The sequence below is a fragment of the Bos grunniens genome, chromosome 28 (genome assembly GCF_055505025.1).
Source record: "Bos grunniens cultivar Pamir isolate PY7600 chromosome 28, Bosgru_T2T1.0, whole genome shotgun sequence".
In the NCBI taxonomy this organism is placed as follows: domain Eukaryota; kingdom Metazoa; phylum Chordata; class Mammalia; order Artiodactyla; family Bovidae; genus Bos; species Bos grunniens.
The window spans coordinates 12550907-12568578 of NC_141192.1; the positions used below are offsets into that span (position 1 = coordinate 12550907).

General features: G+C 48.4%; 1 protein-coding gene across 9 annotated transcripts in view; it reads left to right on the forward strand.

The window, feature by feature from the left end:
- The first annotated feature begins 1424 nt into the window (after positions 1 to 1424).
- Positions 1425 to 17672, forward strand: part of DLG5 (discs large MAGUK scaffold protein 5) — a 123659-nt gene continuing 107411 nt past the window's right edge. For 5 of the 9 annotated variants that reach the window (XM_086381819.1, XM_086381820.1, XM_086381823.1 and 2 more), the window contains exon 1: positions 1426 to 2425. In XM_086381819.1, the coding sequence (XP_086237945.1) occupies positions 2122 to 2425 (304 nt within the window). In that variant the 5' untranslated portion in view covers positions 1426 to 2121. Of the gene's footprint in view, positions 2426 to 17672 lie in introns of all 9 variants that reach the window. The other 4 variants (XM_086381816.1, XM_086381817.1, XM_086381821.1 and 1 more) reach the window with 1 other exon arrangement.

A 17672-nucleotide genomic window follows, 5' to 3' on the forward strand; every position in this document is an offset into this window, starting at 1 on the left:
AAGGTTTAGATAATTTCAAAAGCTTCATTGACACCCTTGAGCTTGTTCATATTCCCTGATGGGATACACTCTCCCCCCCCATCTTGTTTTTCTCAGGAGAAAACTGAGAACAGCCAGGGCAATTGATTTGCTTCCGCACCGTGTAGCTACTTAAAAGGAAATTCAAAACCGAAGTGCAAACTCTGGTACTTTTGTTCTAATCACTATACATAGAGTTTGTTTCCACTAAATAAAAGTGACTCCTCCCCCTAAAAGCAGCAGCATGGAAGAAAACTGCTATTGAGGGGAAGCATGGAAGTGGTGATGCTGGTGGTGGGGGTGACAGCAGAAAAGGCCCCTGTGATCCCCAGGGTTTGTAAATGAGCTTCACTCAATGAATGCACCAGCCCTGGGATTTCCACTCTACACTAGCCAGGTGGGATTATTGGAAGTGCTCAGCCGGGAGTCCAGCTTTTAAGGACCTCCTCCTGTGGTTAGGAGAGGTAAACGGTATGTGTCCACAAGGGCAGGAGACCTTCTTGGACTTGGAACCCAAGTGTAGATCGTCATTGAGGCCATCAGGGGAGCAAGGCTTCTGCAGCCCATGGATTTACCTTCTCCAGAGACTAGCTGGAATCTGGGGTGACACCTAGGAAGAAGAGCACTTCTCTTGCCAAAAAGGCGTGGTGGCTCCACAGCACACCCCACCACTTTCTTGTTCTTCCAGCAACCCATCCCTCCATCTCTGACCCCCAACATCCCACTTCTTTAGACACTGGGGACCAACCCATCTAAAATGCGGGTGAGGCATAAATCCTGATTAACTCGGTCTCAGGGGATAATACTGGTATATTTTCTATATAGGGCTTCCCTCCTAGCTCAGTCGGTAAAGAATCTGCCTACCAATGCGCTGTAGCCCGCCAGGCTCCTCTGTCCCTGGGACTGTATTCTTGCCTGGAGAATCCCAGGGACAGAGGAGCCTGGCGGGCTACAGTCCACAGGGTCGCATGAGCCGGACACGACTTAGCGACTAAACCACCATCATTTGCTATATAAGAGCTCCTTGCAGTGAGTGGGGATATCTCACAGATTTGGGGGAGGTCTAAATTTGGAGATGGCCAAGTTTAGGGGACATCCCCGCAGTTGTCTCCAGGCTTGATTGTGGAGTATTTCAGATTAGAAAACCCTAGACCGGGGGGAAGGGTTTTGTTCGGAGGGGGTCTCCAATAGCTTGGGGGCTGGCCATGTGCCTAGCTGAGGGGGCGGGCTGCTTCCCACCCGGCCGCTAACTCCGCGTACTCTAGCGCGGGTGGAGCCTGGGCCTCGGAGACCCGGAGGGCCGCGCGCGCGGTGTCCCCGCCTCCCAGGCGGGCTCGGGGCGGGGAGGTGGGGACCCCTCCCCTTCGCCCATCCCCTCGGGGCCGGCCGCCCGGGCTCCTGAAAGGCCGGCCGGGGGAAGGGAGGGGAGAGAAGAGGAGGGCGGAGGGACAGACCGGCGGCGGCGGGGCGCGGGCATGGCGGCGCGGGCGGCGGTCGCGGGGCCCCGGTGAGCCGGGCCGGGGCGCACGGACCGGGCTGCGCCGAGGCGGGCCCTGAGCCGTCGAGGGGGCCTGGCGAACACGACCGGGCCACTTTTCCTCTCGCAGTTGCGATTGTGTTCGGGGGGCGGCGCCGGGGCCGACGTTTCGGGGCGAGTTTTTTCTCGCGGGGCCGGCGAGAGAGCGGCGCGCACCGAGGGGGAGGGAGGGGGAGCATGCCCGGCTGGAGCCGGGCCTCCGGGCGCGCCCCGGCCGCCGTCCCCACCTCCGCCTCCTCCTTCTCCTCCTCCGTCTCCTCCTCCTCCTCCTCTTCCAGTCCCGCCGCCGCCGCCGCCGCCGCAGCCAACATGGCTGCGCTCCTGAGCCCGGGAGGCGGCCGCTGCTGAGCGCCGCTAGCCGCCCGGGTCCCCAGCCCGCCCAGGCCCCGGCCCATGGCCCCCGCGGCCTCGCGGCTCCCGGCGCGCTAGGGCGACCGCCAGCGCTCGCCGCCCCGAGGCACCCGGGTCCCGTCGCCGCCCGCCCGCTTGCCCGCCTGCGCGCGCGCGCCCGCCGGCCTCGGGGAGCCCGGAGCCGTCCGGCCGGGCGGGGCGGGGCGGCCGCCACCATGGAGCCCCAGCGCCGGGAGCTGCTCGCCCAGTGTCAGCAGAGCCTGGCCCAGGCCATGACGGAGGTGGAGGCCGTGCTCGGGCTGCTCGAGGCCGCGGGAGCGCTGAGCCCCGGCGAGCGGCGGCAGCTGGACGAGGAGGCGGGAGGCGCCAAGGCGGAGCTGCTTCTCAAGCTGCTGCTGGCCAAGGAGCGGGACCACTTCCACGACCTGCGGGCGGCGCTGGAGAAGACGCAGCCTCACCTGCTGCCCATCCTCTACCTGAACGGCGTCGTCGGGCCGCCGCAGCCCGCCGAGGGCGCCGGTGAGTGTCAGACCCCTCTGCCCGGCCCCTCGCATCCGCCTTCCGCAACTCCTCTCTCCGGTTCTCCGAGAGGGGAGGTCGCGAGGGCCATTCATCTACCTGGCGCTGGCCGCGGGGAAAATTTGCTTTCCTTCAGCCCGCCGGGGGAGGGGCTGATGCGTGGACACCCTCCCCGCCGCCGCCCCCCGCTTCCCACCTCCTCCAATCCCGCCCTTGCTGTGAACAATGCCCGGCACTGTAGGCCTTCATTCTCCAGGTGCCGCGGCACGCAGCGGGGTCCACTAGCGACCGCCGGGTCCAGCCTGCGGGGCGACCTCGGAGGTATGTCTAGTCAGTCCCTTTTCTAAGACTCTTCATCCATCAGTCCTTTGAGAACCTCTGCTAGCCTTTAATCAATGTTAAGGTCTAAAAGAATAAAACCCAGGCCAGGGCTGGTACTCCTGAATTTTGGTCCCTGGCACCCGGTTTCAGGACCACTCGTGCCTTTTCACTTTCTGATTTTCTTAGCTCCCTCTGCTCTGAGCTCAAGTCTGTTTTGCTCGGCGAGACTTGTGGTTGATTATGCACGATGCCTGCTAGGTTTCTTTGGAAACTGTGGGCCGGGAAAAGTTGGGGGGAGTTGCATTGCACCATGGGAAAATCTTAGTAGTAGCTGCTGGGGCTCAGTTCCTTCCCTGAGGGTGCGCCAGCTGTTTGAGGAGGGAAGGCTGGTGGCTGGTACCCTTGGATGGTGGGTGATGAATCCCTGAGTATTCCTGTGTATGTGTGTGGGGGGGAGTATTATTGGGAGTTGGTGACAACTGGTAGGCTTGGCGTGGCCTGTTTGGGGACTGTGGAAAGCCAGGCTTTTAGACAGGGAAGCTGAAGAAGAAAGCATAGCTCTGAGGAAGGAAGAGCCAGCAATTGTTGGGCACCTACTGTTGTGACAGGCACTCTGCTTTGTCACGTTTCGTTGTTACCACTCTGTGAGGTACGATTCCTACTTTGCCAGAGAGAAAACTCCAGCTTGGAGTGGTTAAGTCGCTCAAAGTATTGGGCACCAGGAGTTTCCAATTATGACCCATTGTTTTATTTAACCCCTTTGGAGCCAGGAAGCAGCAAGTGCCACCTTTTCGATGTCTTGTGTTTGTTTTAAAAGTGAATGGAGAGGGCTGACAAACTGCCTGTAACAACTTGTAGGCCACAGGCTGATGAGACCCGTTCATTTGGCTGTTAAAAGCCTGACTTATTAAGGAGATGATTTTATAAGCTGTTCCTGGTAACAACTCCATTGGATATTGGCCATCCCAACCGACTTTTTGTAGTGAAGGCAGCTGACGTACAGAGACTGAACTGCTGGCTACACAGCAGATTGTTTCATTGGTGGCCCTTCTGTTTCCACTGTGGGTTTCTGACTCTAGCATTTTTGTCTCTCAAATCTGCATTGTCCCCCAATTACGATCATTTATGCTGCTCAACCTAGTCCTCCCCTGGGATGATGGTTTGGAAGATGTTAAGACGAGCTGTTGGATGTGGCTCCGAGGATAATAAGGTCAGAGGATAATCTCTTTGGGCTAACTTTTTCTTCTTTTCTTTTTTTTTTTTTAATTAATTTTTTTATTGGAGTGCAATGTTGTAGTATTTTCTGCTGTTAGTTTCTCACTTTTACTAAGTGAGTCAGCTAAAGGTATATCCTATATCCCCTCTTTTGTAGATTTCCTTCCCATTTAGATCACCACAAAGCATTGTGTAGAATTCCCTGTGTTACACAGTAGGTTCTCCAGTTATTTACCTATTTTATACATAGTATCTTTTTAATTGCCTTGCTGTCTGCCTAGCTGTCTGTGTTTGAAGGAAGAAATTGATCAAGGAAGCTGGCGGAAGTTAGAATGCAGACTCAAGTTCTGGGTGGGATGTGTTTGAATCAGGGCTAGCTTTAATCTCTGGAATAGATGAATTGTCATTAATTAGGTCCCTCTCTTTTCCATGCCTGGTGCATATGGTGGGGCCTCTCCGAGCTGAAGTTCTGGAAGCTGGTCTGACTTCTAAGGAAAGCATGAAATAAGGTTTGGATTTTATTCTCAAGGGCAGCTTTTCAGACCCTAGTTTTAACACAGTGTAGAGCTGTGTAGCTTTTCCAAGGAAAGTTGTTCATTTTGGTTTGGTTGTTATTCGCTAAGTCGTGTCCAACTCTTGCAACCCCATGGACTGTTACCCACCAGGCTCCTCTGTCCATGGGATTTCCCGGGCAAGAATATTGGAGTGGGTTGCCATTTCCTTCTCCAGGTGATCTTCCCGACTCAGGGATCAAACTTGGGACTCCTGCATTGCAGGTGGTCTCTTTACTGACTGAGCCACAAGGGAAGCCCAATTTTAGTTAATACTTTAGAAAACAATAGGATGGCATTTGACCTGGTAAGATGCCATGTAGAGCTTTTGGGGATGAGGGATGACGTGGTGCGACATAAATCGCAGAGCCTTGGGATCTTTGTAAAGGATGAATTACTGTGCAGTGATTTTCCAGCATATTTTCTTGCAGCCAAGGAGCCCCTCTTATGGTACAAAGCTCAGTGCCTAAAAGGACTGCTCAGGTTGAAGGGATAGAGGCACCAGTTTCATCCCTGAGGAGCCAAAGCCGGGGAGGTTCAGCCCTGTGTCCTGGTCTTTGCTCTCCCAGCAGGTTCCACCTTGCACACAGGTGCACAGCTCTGCCTGTCGGTCAGCTTTAGTGCAGGGCTCTTGTGGGAGCTGCAGGGAGGAAGCTGTTGGCTTCCCAAGGACCCACAGCCTCAAGGGGAGGCGCCCTTGTCACTGTTTCTCCATCCAAGGTGCTGCCATCACCCAGTTAAGGGCTCCCTTGGTGGATTCCACATCCCATGTGGACCCCTCGTCTGGAATGCCCATCCCCTGGCTAGCACTCGTGTGTTGTGGGACTTTGTTGTGCTGCGGGGAAATGATGTCTGACAGCTCCCCACTTGGGGTCTGGAACTGGGGGAAACTGGTCTAGGTGGCATTGGGCAGGTAAGCAAATCAAACTCATCTATTCTGCTCATGCTCAATTAGAGATAGCCCGGACATTTATAGTCTACCACGCTTAGGCCTGGAGTTTGAAGGTGACTAAGAAACCACAGTGTGGCTTTATTCTGGGGGCAAGGGGGACTTCTGTACCAGAATTGACAGTACATTGCTATTGAGCATTTTCTATCTTACAGCATACTTTAATATTTCACTCAATTCTGTGGCACCCAGTGGCATGAGTGTTGCCTTTTCTGCAGACGCAGGGTTCCGGGCCTGTCTGTGAGATCTGAGGACAGACTGGAAGTCACAGGGTAGAAGGGAGCTGGTGTCAGGCTAAGTGTAGCGCTCCAGCTTCCATGTCCTTGGTGGTTTTTCCTGTTACCTGGGTAGGCCCTCCCATTACAGCTTCAAGTCATTTCCTGCATTGGGAGCTCTGTGGAGTTTTGTAGCTTTCCCTTGTCCCGTTACATGAATGTTTAAGAAGGGAATAGGTACCTTTGTCCCTGCTGGTGGTAGAGAGAGGAGAGAGCTGTTCTCTTCTGACTGGCTCAGGTCTCTAGTTTTTTCCGCAATTGTACCAGGATCAGGTTTGTTTACTTGGAACCCATGAGGTCCTTTGTTTTTTCTCTTTGATTCATTTGCCGACATCTGGGTTTTCTCTCTTGAAGCTCCTCAACCGCCTGGCCCTGGGCCTCGGGGTCCTCGTCTGTGAGTTGGGGCTGCATGGCCTGCCTCAACTACTGGGAGGCAAAATGTGATTGAGGAGGATCGAAGTGTCCGGTCCTGTGTTTGGTGCAGACAGGGCCAGGGTGCATAGGATGAAATTCCAGCCTGCCGCTCACTGCCTAGGTAGGGGAATGGGACACTGAGAAGAGTGACATTATGAGACAGATTAACTGAGCGATAGAAATACCACGGGGCTCCATGGTAACGAATCTGCCTGCCAGTGCAAGAGATGCAGGTGTGATCCCTGGGCCAGAAAGATCCCCTGGGGTAGGAAGTGGCAACCCGATCCAGGATTCTTTACTGGAAGATTCCATGGACAGAGGATCCTGGTGGGCTCCACTCTGTGGGGTTGCAATGAGTCAGACACAACTGAGCACGCACATCATCATCATCATAACTCTGTCTACCACATGCTTTCCACACAAGCTCTCATCCGCCTCTGGTGGCTCTAGTTACCATCTACACGTGGAGGGCTCCCCAGACTTTTCCCAGCATGCCTCTCAAGTGGTGCAAAAGCTGCAGAACATGGTGACTGCTGGCTGCCCTCCCTCCCGCGTGTCCTGAGCCGAATGTCTCCTCTCGTGCCCTCTGTGCCTCCTCTTTAGTTTCCTGGTGAGCAGACTGCCTTGGCTTCACTAGAATTAAGAGGATGGAGACAGTAGTGTTTTCTGAAGAAGCCGAGGAAGGCTTCGAGGAGGGGTTGTGGCTTGAGCACGGTGTTGAAGGGGTTCTCTGAGCGTGCAGAGGGGAAGGAGGAAGTTTTGGGTAGGAGAAACAAGAGCAGAGACCATGAGAGGAGCAGTATGTTTTCAGGTCATAGAAATTAGACCAGCCTGAGTGAGCAGGGCTTTGGCATTGGCTCTAGATGGGTGGGGATGAAGGACCATGATGGCTAGGCGGAGCGAGGGGTTTATATACTAGTTGGAGTTGAGGCTTTGTACACTTGTCAGAAATTAAAGCTGAAGGAGTTTTCTAAAATGAAATAACCCTGTCAGGCGTTTCTAGTAGGAGAAGTGCCACTTGGCTGCTGATTGTCAGGTGTGGATTATCTATTATTCATTAGAGGTTATCTGGACCTTTTATTGGCAGGCAGATTCCTCACCATTGAGCCACCAGGGAAGCCCTCATTTGGTTATTTTAATTGTGTTAAGAGGAAGTGGTAGAAGAACTTGAAAGTAATGATTGAAATGAGATTTCTAACAGAAAGGCAGTTATTATTTATCCCTCTATGTATTAGATTAGGCATCTATGATCGCAGGCAACAGAAACTTAGCTCAAACTGTGTTAGACAGGAAAGAGGGATTGATTGTATAATATTCCAAAACCTTGGAATGGATTGGGGTTGGGTGATTGATCCTGAATGCCGTGGGCTTTTTCTGTTAATGTCATCCTGGAACATAACCTCAGGCCCCTCTTGGCTTCATCTTCACAGCCTCTGACCAGAGAATAAAGGGAGCTGAATCCACTAAACCAGGCAGAAAAATCTCATGGAAGGATTCTGATTGGCTTAACTATGGTCACATGTCCGTGTGAGATCCAGTCTCTGTGGCTAGGGCTAGAGGATTGGCCCAACCAGTAGGGTAGCCTGATGGGATGCTGTGATTGGCAGCTTGTACCAGTACCATGTGGTTCTTTAGAGTGGGAAGAAGCAGTTCTCAAAAGAGAGTAGAAAGGATGTTGTGCAGGTAAAGCATCAGGTGAATGTCTACTACATGTGGTCTCATCTTCATATGATGATGCAGTTTGGTGTGGGGTGGTGGGAGAGGTTGTCAGATTTTACTAGGTTTTAGACTTGAAGCTTTTTAAAATATATATATATTTCTTTATTTTAATTGGAGGCTAATTACTTTACAATATTGTAGTGGTTTTGCCATATATTGACGTGAATCCGCCATGGGTATACACATGTTCCCCATCCTGAACACCCCCTCCCACCTCCCTCCCCATCCCTTTGGGTCATCCCAGTGCACCAGCCCCGAGCACCCTGTCTCATGCATCGAACCTGGACTGGTGATTCTTTTCACATATGATAATATGCATGTTTCAATGCCATTCTCCCAAATCATCCCACCCTCGCCCTCTCCCACAGAGTCCAAAGACTGTTCTATACATCTGTGTCTCTTTTGCTGTCTCGCATACAGGGTTATCATTACTATCTTTCTAAATTCCATATATATGTGTTAGTATACTGTATTGGTGTTTTTCTTTCTGGCTTACTTCACTCTGTATGATAGGCTCCAGTTTCATCCACCCCATTAGAACTGATTCAAATGCATTAATGGCTGAGTAATATTCCATTGTGTATATGTACCACAGCTTTTGACTTGAAGCTTTTTCATTCTCCTCTTTCACTTTCATCAAGAGGCTTTTCAGTTCCTCTTCACTTTCTGCCATAAGGGTGGTGTCATCTGCATATCTGAGGTTATTGATATTTCTCCCAGCAATGCTGATTCCATCGTGTGCTTCATCCAGCCTGGGATTTCGCATGGTGTACTCTGCGTATAAGTTAAATAAAGCAGGGTGACAATATACAACCTTGACGGACTCCTTTTCCAATGTGAAACCGGTCTGTTGTGTTCCGTGTCCGGTTCTAACTGTTGCTTCTTGAGCTGCATGCAGATTTCTCAGGAGGCAGGTAAGATGGTCTGGTATTCCCATCTCTTGAAGAATTTTCCACAGTTTGTCGTGATCCATACAGTCAAAGGCTTTGGCGTAGTCAATAAGCAGAAGTAGATGTTTTTCTGGAATTCTCTTGCTTTTTTTCGATGATCCACTGGATGTTGGCAATTTAATCTCTGGTTCCTCTGCCTTTTCTGAATCCAGCTTGAACATCTGGAAGTTCTCGGTTCACATACTGTTGAAGCCTCACTTGGAGAATTTTGAGCATTACTTTGCTAGCGTGTGAGATAAGTGCAATTGTGTGGTAGTTTGAACATTCTTTGGCATTGCCTTTCTTTGGTATTGGGATGAAAACTGACCTTTTCCAGTCCTGTGGCCACTGCTGAGTTTTCCAAATTTGCTGGCATATTGAGTGCAGCACTTTCACAGCATCATCTTTTAGGATTTGAAATAGGTCAACTGGACTTTAAGACTTTAAGCAAGACAGTTAGCCTTACTGAACTCATCTCCCTCTCTGTTGTTGTTCAGTTACTCAGTTGTGGCTGATTCTGTGACCCCATAGGCTGCAGCACGCTAGGCTTCATTGTCCTTTGCCATCTCCCAGAGTTTGCTGAAATTCATGTCCACTGAGTTGGTGATGCCATGCAACCATCTCGTCCTTTGTCATCCCCTTCTCCTCCTGCCTTCAATCTTTTCCAGCATCAGGGTCTTTTCCAAGGAGTCAGTTCTTTGCATCAGGTGGCCAAGTATTGGAGTTTCAGCTTTAGCATCAGTCCTTCCAATGAATATTCAGGATTGATTTCCTTTAGTATTTACTGGCTTGATCTCCTCCCTCTCTACAGAATATTTAAAACAATAACTACTTCATTGTGCTATTTGACAATCCATGGTAGGAAAAAAGGAGCAGAGGGATTGGGGGCAAGAGGAGAAGGGGACCACAGAGGATGAGATGGCTGGATGGCATCACTGACTCGATGGACGTGAGTCTTAGTGAACTTCGGAAGTTGGTGATGGACAGGGAGGCCTGGCATGCTGCGATTAATGGGGTTGCAAAGAGTCGGACACGACTGAGCGACTGATTTGATCTGATCTGATCTGTTTAGTGTGGTGGACAATGAAGCCTGGAACCAGCCTTAGAACCAGAAGTTTGGGATTCTCCTGATTTTTCTGAGGGTTATGTGAGAACTCCTTATAAACTATGCTAAACGGATGTCAGGGTTGCTTTTACTGTGGCTGTGGATCACCAAGAGTAGAACGTAACCTCCGTGAGCCAAATTTGCTATTGTATTCCCAATGCCTAGAACAGAGCCTGGCCCAGAATGGGCATTCAGTAAATTTCTGTTGCATGAATAACTATTCAGCTGGTGTGACGAATGAGTGGCGTGTCCCTGTGGAGTCCAGATCCTCTTCAGAAATAGGTGCAGATTCCTAGGTGGTGACTTCACGGTGACAGAAGGCTGTGAGAGTGCAGGAAGGCCAGGGTGAGTTCCAGATGCACACACGGACATCCCCTTCCCCAGGGTGTCTGTGATGGAAGCAGATGGTGTGACTTTGGTGTCGGAAGTCCCCAAGTCACCCCTCAGGTACCAGCAATGTGGGACTGACTGCCAGAAGTCCTGTGGAGCAACCCTAGTACCTGTTGCAGGACTGGAGCACCCTTCCCTCTCTGCGCTTAGAATTTGAGTGTCAACTTGGTGTCCTCAAAAGAGTTTTGGATGGGAATCTGTTCCTAACTGCAACATCTTGACCTTTGATGAGCCTCTTAACTATCCAGGGCTTGTTTTTTTTCCAGTGAAAAGCTAGATGAGGTAAAGCTGGAAGAAGTTCAGGACTGCCTCAGTCCTCTAGGGCAGCAGTCCCCAACCTTTCTGGCACCAGGGACTGATTTCATGGAAGACAGCTTTTCCACGGGATGGGGGTGGGGGATGGTTTGGGGATGATTCAAGGGGATTACATTTGTTGTGCTATAGTTTCTAATCTAATGCCACCGCTGATCTGACAGGAGGTCCCGGTCCACTGCCCGGAGGCTGGGGACCCCTGCTGTAGGGTTCTCAGTACTTGCAAGGTGGCATTAGGTCCAGGGAAGCTGGGTGATGGGGTTGGGTTAGACTTCTGAGACTTCTCCTAGCTATGTACCATGCTCACTGTTTTTGGATTTAGCGTTAGTGCTGAGTGATTTTTGTGCTCTGGCTTTCTATTTCCTGAAAAACTAAGCAGCGTAGAAGTATTTTGTCTTTGTTGTTTTGGTCCACCTCAGTCCAACCACCGGAGAAGGCAATGGCACCCACTCCAGTACTCTTGCCTGGAAAATCCCATGGACAGAGGAACCTGGTAAGCTGCAGTCCATGGGGTTGCTAAGTCGGACACGACTGAGCGACTTTACTTTCACTTTTTGCTTTCATGCACTGGAGAAGGAAATGGCAACCCACTCCAGTGTTCTTGCCTGGAGAATCCCAGGGACAGAAGAGCCTGGTGGGCTGCCGTCTACGGGGTCGCACAGAGTCAGACACAACTGAAGTGACTTAGTAACAGAGGCAGCATTCCAACCACCATCATGAGGGGGCTCTTTATTTCCTATATCTTGGGAAGATGTGAGCCACACAAATAGTGGGCACAGAGCAAGAAGGCTGAACTGCCTGTAGTCCTGTGCAGTAGGGAGGCTGAACATGTTCAGAAAATAATTTTAAATGGGATTGAGAAAAAAAGAAAAGAAAAATGGGATTGAGTTGGGGAGATATTGTTTGTTTGTTTGTTTTCCCCCCACCTGTTTCCCTGGTATCTCTGAATTGTGTGTGTCTATTGATGTGTTTGAGACAGAGTTCCATGAAAGTGCTACAGAAATATTTTAAATTAAACAGATACTTTGAGTGTTCCATGTTTGCCATCCAATTCTGAACCCTTGGTGGGTAATTGTGGGGTGACTGTTGACCTTGATGTTTCATTTCACACTAAGGGTCATAATCCATTTGCTTTGTACTTTTTTTAATACTGTGGTAAAATACACATAGCATAACATTTACCATTTGAAATATTTTTTTGCTGTTTTTTGTATTATGGCGAAATATCTGTAACATGTAAATAATTATCTTGTTCACTATTAAGTGTCCATTTCAGTGCTGTTAAGTACATTCTCATTGTGCAACCATCCGCACCATCCATCTCTAGAACGTTTTTCATCTTACGAAACTGAAACTCTATCAATTAAACAATAACTCTCCATTCTCCCCTCCCCCCAGCCTCTACAACCACCATTCTATTATACTTTCTGTCTCTGAATTTAACTGTTCTGGTATCTCATATAAATGGAATCGTAGAGTATTCATCATTTTGTGACTGGCTTGTTTTCACTTAGCATCATGTCTTCATGGGTCATCCATGTCAGAATTTCCATTTTATTTTTAAATTTTTAAAGAACACATAATATAAAATTTACCATCTTAACCATTTTAAATGTGCAGTTCAGAAGTGCTAAGTATATTCTCATTGTTGAGTAAGAGATTTCTGGAACTTTGACATCTTGCGAAACTAAAACTCTGTGTCCATTAAACAATAACTCCTCCTTCCTCCCTCCTCCACCTCTGGGAATCGCCGTTCCACTTGGTTTCTGTGAATTTGATTCCTTTAGCTAGCTTGTGTAAGTGGAGTCATACACTGTTTGTCTTTCTGTGACTGGCTTATTTCACTTAGGGTAATATCCTCAACGTTCACCCATGTTGTAACGTGACAGAATTTCCTTCCTTTTTAAAGACTGAATAATATTCCATTTCATGTATATACCACATTTATCTATTCATCTGCCAATGGACTCTTGGGTTCCTTTCGCCTCTTGTGAATAAAACTGCTGTGAACATTGGTGCACAAATACCTCTTTGAGGCCCTACTTTCAGTTCGTTTGGTTATATATCCAGGAGTGGAATTATGGTTGATGTGATAATTCTGTGTTAATTCTTTAAGGAATTTCCATACTGTTTGAGTTTTAATTAAAGGAATTCCTACTGTCTACAGCACCTTGACTCAGGGGTGAGTGTCCTGCCTGGAGTCCCAGTTTATGTTTTATTATTTTCTAAAAATTGTGTAATTTTTCCCCCCTAGACTCATTTTGGAAAGTCTCGAGACATTCCTTTTGGACTTTAAATATTTTAATAGTCATCTGTGACTCTTTTGAGGACAGGAGTTGTTGACCATAGAATCCCAGCAGCGCTCATATCTGGCCAGGAGATGTTCACACATTTCCTTCAAGTTTGCAATACTAATATCTCCATCCCCAGAGGCCTAGAAGTATGTTAGTTATTTCTGCTTTGTAGACGCTTGCTCTTTATCCCATTCAGGGTTAGTTTGGTTATATAGACTTGAATCCAGGGTAACTGGCTGTTAAGATTTTTCTTTAGAAAAACCTAGATCAGCATTTCCCACAAAAACATCTTCTAAACAGTAGTTTGGTGGGATGTCAGTGGTGTTATTTGTAAAAGGGGTCCTGTGGTTAAGTACATTTGAGCAGTGTTGTTTTGAGAAGGTCACGCAGGCTCCTTTACTGGGGCCTTTCAAGCCACCAGTAAGCCCGCCTTGGAACTTCACTGGAGTGGGTTCACTGTGCAGTGTTTCCCAAACTGATTTGACCACAAAGCCCTTTTCCATTGAGCATCTTGCAACGTGAGTGTTCTGAGAAGTGCACTCTTGGGAAACTTGAGCATTAGTGCAGGGAGTTGGAGCATCAGTGTATACCATTGTTTTTTGAATTTTCTCACAACTCTTTCATTCAAGAAACAAAAAAACCTTAAATTCTGATACCAGCTGAAATGGGCATATGATTATTTGATTTTTTTTTTTTTTTTGCTACGTTGCTGATTCTGACATGTAGTGGATTCCGGGACCAGTAGATTTTTAGGGAAGAGTGTGTGATCTTGCCTACGTAAGAAGTATGACCTCTCTGGTCCTTCATTTCCCTAGTGTAGCTCAATAGGAATGGTCTCGTTCATGATGATTATTGTTTGAGATGGTTAAACCTATTGTCGTCTTCTCTAAAACTAGACTTTGGTCCATAGTTGGGGTTTCTGGGGGGCACCTTGGAAGGATTTGTAGAGACCTGTCCTGGTGGTTTGGTGACTGTAGGTTCAGGATTGGTTAACTGTTGTGTGAATCTTTCTGAGCCCTGGGAAGTTGTTGGGCTGGAGATTTGGAAGGTGACCCGGAGAATGATGTTACTTCTAAAAAGATGGGTGATACAGCTGAATGACGCAGGTGGCCTGAGCGTCACTGATGGGTTTGGAGCCCAGGAGTAAGGCCACAAAGAGCTGAGAGTCATGAGCCCACACTTGGGGAACCCCCACAAGTTTAAATCTTGGGTCTTCCATCTCAGGCTATGTGATTTTAACAAATCGCTTAACCTCTTTGGGTTTTCTTTTTCCTTATCTGTCAAAGGACTAACATTCTCCTCGTAGGGCTTTGGTGAGGATCTAGGAGATTTATGTGAAGTGAGGGCAAGCTGTTGCTGCTGCTTCTGCTCCTGCTCTAGGAGGTACCTGCCCTCCAGTGGAGAACCAATCCCCTACCTGTCCTTGGAATCAGGAAGTGTCACAGGGTACAGAGAGATGCTCAAGGGAGGGTGGAGCGTGTGCCATGGGTCTGGAAGTTCACGTTCCTGCGGCTGCTCAGAACACGCCTTCACAGTGCTCTGGTCCTGGGGTCTGCAGTTAAGGAGGGCATTGCCATGAGCTGTGAGGAGTTCAGCTCCAAAAGGACCCAGGGAAGAGTTATTTTAAAGGAAAGGTGACTTAGAGGGGCCTGGATGCCTGTTTTCAGATGGACATGGACAGGTGATGAGACCTGATTCTTTCTGACCCCAGAGAGCTAACTGGTAGAAGATACTGGGAGACAGAATTGAATCCAATATAAGGAAGGACCTTTCTCTCTCCCTCCTATCTTCATTTGAAACTATATATTATAAAATACTCAAACATGTGCAGAGATTACAAACTCCCAGCTCCCAAACTTTTGTTTTCTATAATATTTTCAGATAAATCCCAGCCATCATATTACTTGCTCCATAAATGCTTCAGGAAGTGTCTCTAAGAAATAAAATCATAAAAAGAAAAAAGTTTTTTACAGCTGACTGTATTAACAATTTAATGTCTTCTCATATCCAACTGATATTCAGTTTTCCTTAATGGGCTTCCCTGGTGGCTCAGATGGTAAAGAATCCGCCTTCAACGTGGGAGACCTGGGTTTGATCCCTGAGTTGGGAAGATCCCCTGGAGAAGGGAACAGTTATCTACTCTAGCATTCTGGCCTGGAGTATTCCATAGATAGAGGCTCTGGTGGGCTACAGTCCATGAAGTTGCAAAGAGTCAGACACAACTGAGTGACTTTCACACTTTCCTTATTGCAGGAATGCCTTTTTATAGATGGTTTGTTTAAATCCGGATTTTAAAAAGGTCCACACATTAATAAGGTTGCCTGGGACCCTTCCCTGGGCTTTTTGTTTAGGGAAGAGCTTGTTTTCATGGTCTGTGCCATCCAGCCATGGAGTGGACTGTGGAAGGTGGTGACATTCCTTCCCTGAGAGTCCACGTAGATGCTGGATGAGCGTGGGGTGGTTATGTTAAGGAGTGGATTGTGGAATCTGATCACAAACCCATGTAGCCCCAGGTTCCTCACGGGACTGTTACAGACAATTAATAGGAAATAACATGTGAAATGTAACTGTTGTTTATGAATTAAATTATTTTACTTTTTTAGCTGTGGGGTTTTTTTCACTAACTGGACTCTTAGGTGAGTAAGCCAGATATATAAGCTAGACAGGGGCTATGGAGGCTTGGCGCTTGCCCCTTTTCCTTGTGGACTCCCTGAGGTGCCTCCGTAGGGTTCTTTGAGTTCTCAGGATTCCCTGGAACTGAGTTTGGAAACTACTGTGCCTGGATGCTTTTATTGTAAGATGCTCTCTATGATGAGGGAGGTGAAGAGCCACCCAAAGTCTCACCTTCCTTTACCTGAACTGAGCTGGGTTAGTGAGTGACAGCTAGATGCAGAGGCTGTTTTTGCACCAGATACTCTTGCCTTTGCCTGTTTCCTCTGTTTACCTGTGTAGGTTTTCTTTGGGGATGAACCATGCTCTCAAAAATGACAAATGACCAGCTACTTAAAAAAAATATTCTTTGCTACCCAAGGCAGTGATGGGGAAGGAGCAGAGTGAAACCTCATCAGATGGGGTCAGGTGGAAAGTGGTTACCTTTTTTGAAAAATTACTTTTTTAAAAATACCATCACTGACTGGCCCTACCCCTACATGGCCTAAGAGGACGGTTAGTTGCTGATGAATAAATAAGCTTCTTCTGAACTGTAGCCTGCAGGTGGGGTTCCTGGAGCCGCCTGTGTGGAAAGCCAGCAGAGATAATCACTTGTGACTCTGAGCTGTGGCCTTGGTGGCTGTCTCAAGCCAGGGGGGGTTTTCTCTGCCCACAGTTTTTTTCTGGGTGTGGCCTATCTCTTTCCTGGGTGGCTGTCAGGCTTCTTTCTGGGTCAATTTCAGGTTATTTGTCTGGATGGTAACTAACTCCTTAACATGGCCTGGGATCCTCAGACAAATATTCTTGTCTATCACTTTGACCATTGTAAAGCTGCTGTTCAAATGTGGTGAAAATCTATCTGGCCAAGACTGAGTGAGAGGATAACAAACCACATGGGAAGAAACTTAATTGTATTTTTAAATTTTGATGTAAGAAGGCATACTTTTAAAGAAATATAATGACCTTTTTAATAGTCACAATAACCTCCAATTCTTCTTGCTCAGGGTAACCTCTTTTTCGTCTTATCTGGCCAGAACTTTCATTTCCTGTTTATGTTTCTTAAGCAGCTTAAGATTGTTGAGCATCACGGCTGGAAGGGATCTTAGAGATGACTTTGCCCAGACTGCTGATTTTAGAAATGAAGAACTAGCAGTCCAGAGACACAGAGGGACTCCCCCAGGCTTGCATAGCGTGCCCTGGCGGAGCCAGACACAGGGTCCAGGTTTCTCCCCAGGCCAGAGCTCCTTCCCAGTCTTCTCTGCCAGCCACAGGCTGGGCGGGGAGTCTCAGAGCCTTGGCTAGTTTTTCCTGATCTGGGCCTGGCTTTGCAGGCAGCAGCCTTTCCAGCATGTAACAGGGCATTGCAGCAGTTCATGGAATTGTGCTGCAGCTCTTCTTCCTGACCATTGAGAAAAATCTTTTATCAGATCATGCAGGTGGTATTAGTATTTATGTTCCACTAATGGGTGGACTTGGCCAAAAGAAGTTCTTCAGCTTCTCGGGGCCTCCAGCTGCTGAGAGGAGACTGGGGAGCCTTTGGAGTCCTTGTCCGTTTCTTTAGAGTCTGCATTTGTTCTGTACTCTGGGCCATCCTGTGAAGGTCCCCATTGAGATTTCTGTGTCCCAAGCCTTGCGCACCCTTTCTCTTCTTCATGACAGTGTTCATTCATCCAGCAGACATGTTCTGAGCACCTGTCACACAGAGGGTACTGTTCAGATGCAAACGTAGGACATGACATCTACATTTAGTGCTGAGTCAGAGAATGGGTCTGATGTTGGCAGGAGGCACCTCCTTGTCTCATTCTTTATATGATACAGCAAAAACTTCCAGCGCTGACTGCTGTGGCTTCTTAGTGCTTAGTCACAGGACAGAGTTCAAGCAGCGAAATGACGCCACCAAGCCTCTTGCCTCAGAAGAACAGCCTTTAATAAAGATAAGAGGGTAAAGGCCTGTGGACACTGAGCTGGCCCACCCCCATGGCCAACCTCAGTGGAAACTGGATCCAGGAAACGGCAAGAAAATAAACAAAACTAAAATGTGCTGGCTCTGGGTCCTTCTCTTGGAAAAAATATAGCTGAGCCTGAAACAGCTTAGAATTTATGGCCTGAGTGCGAGTTTACACA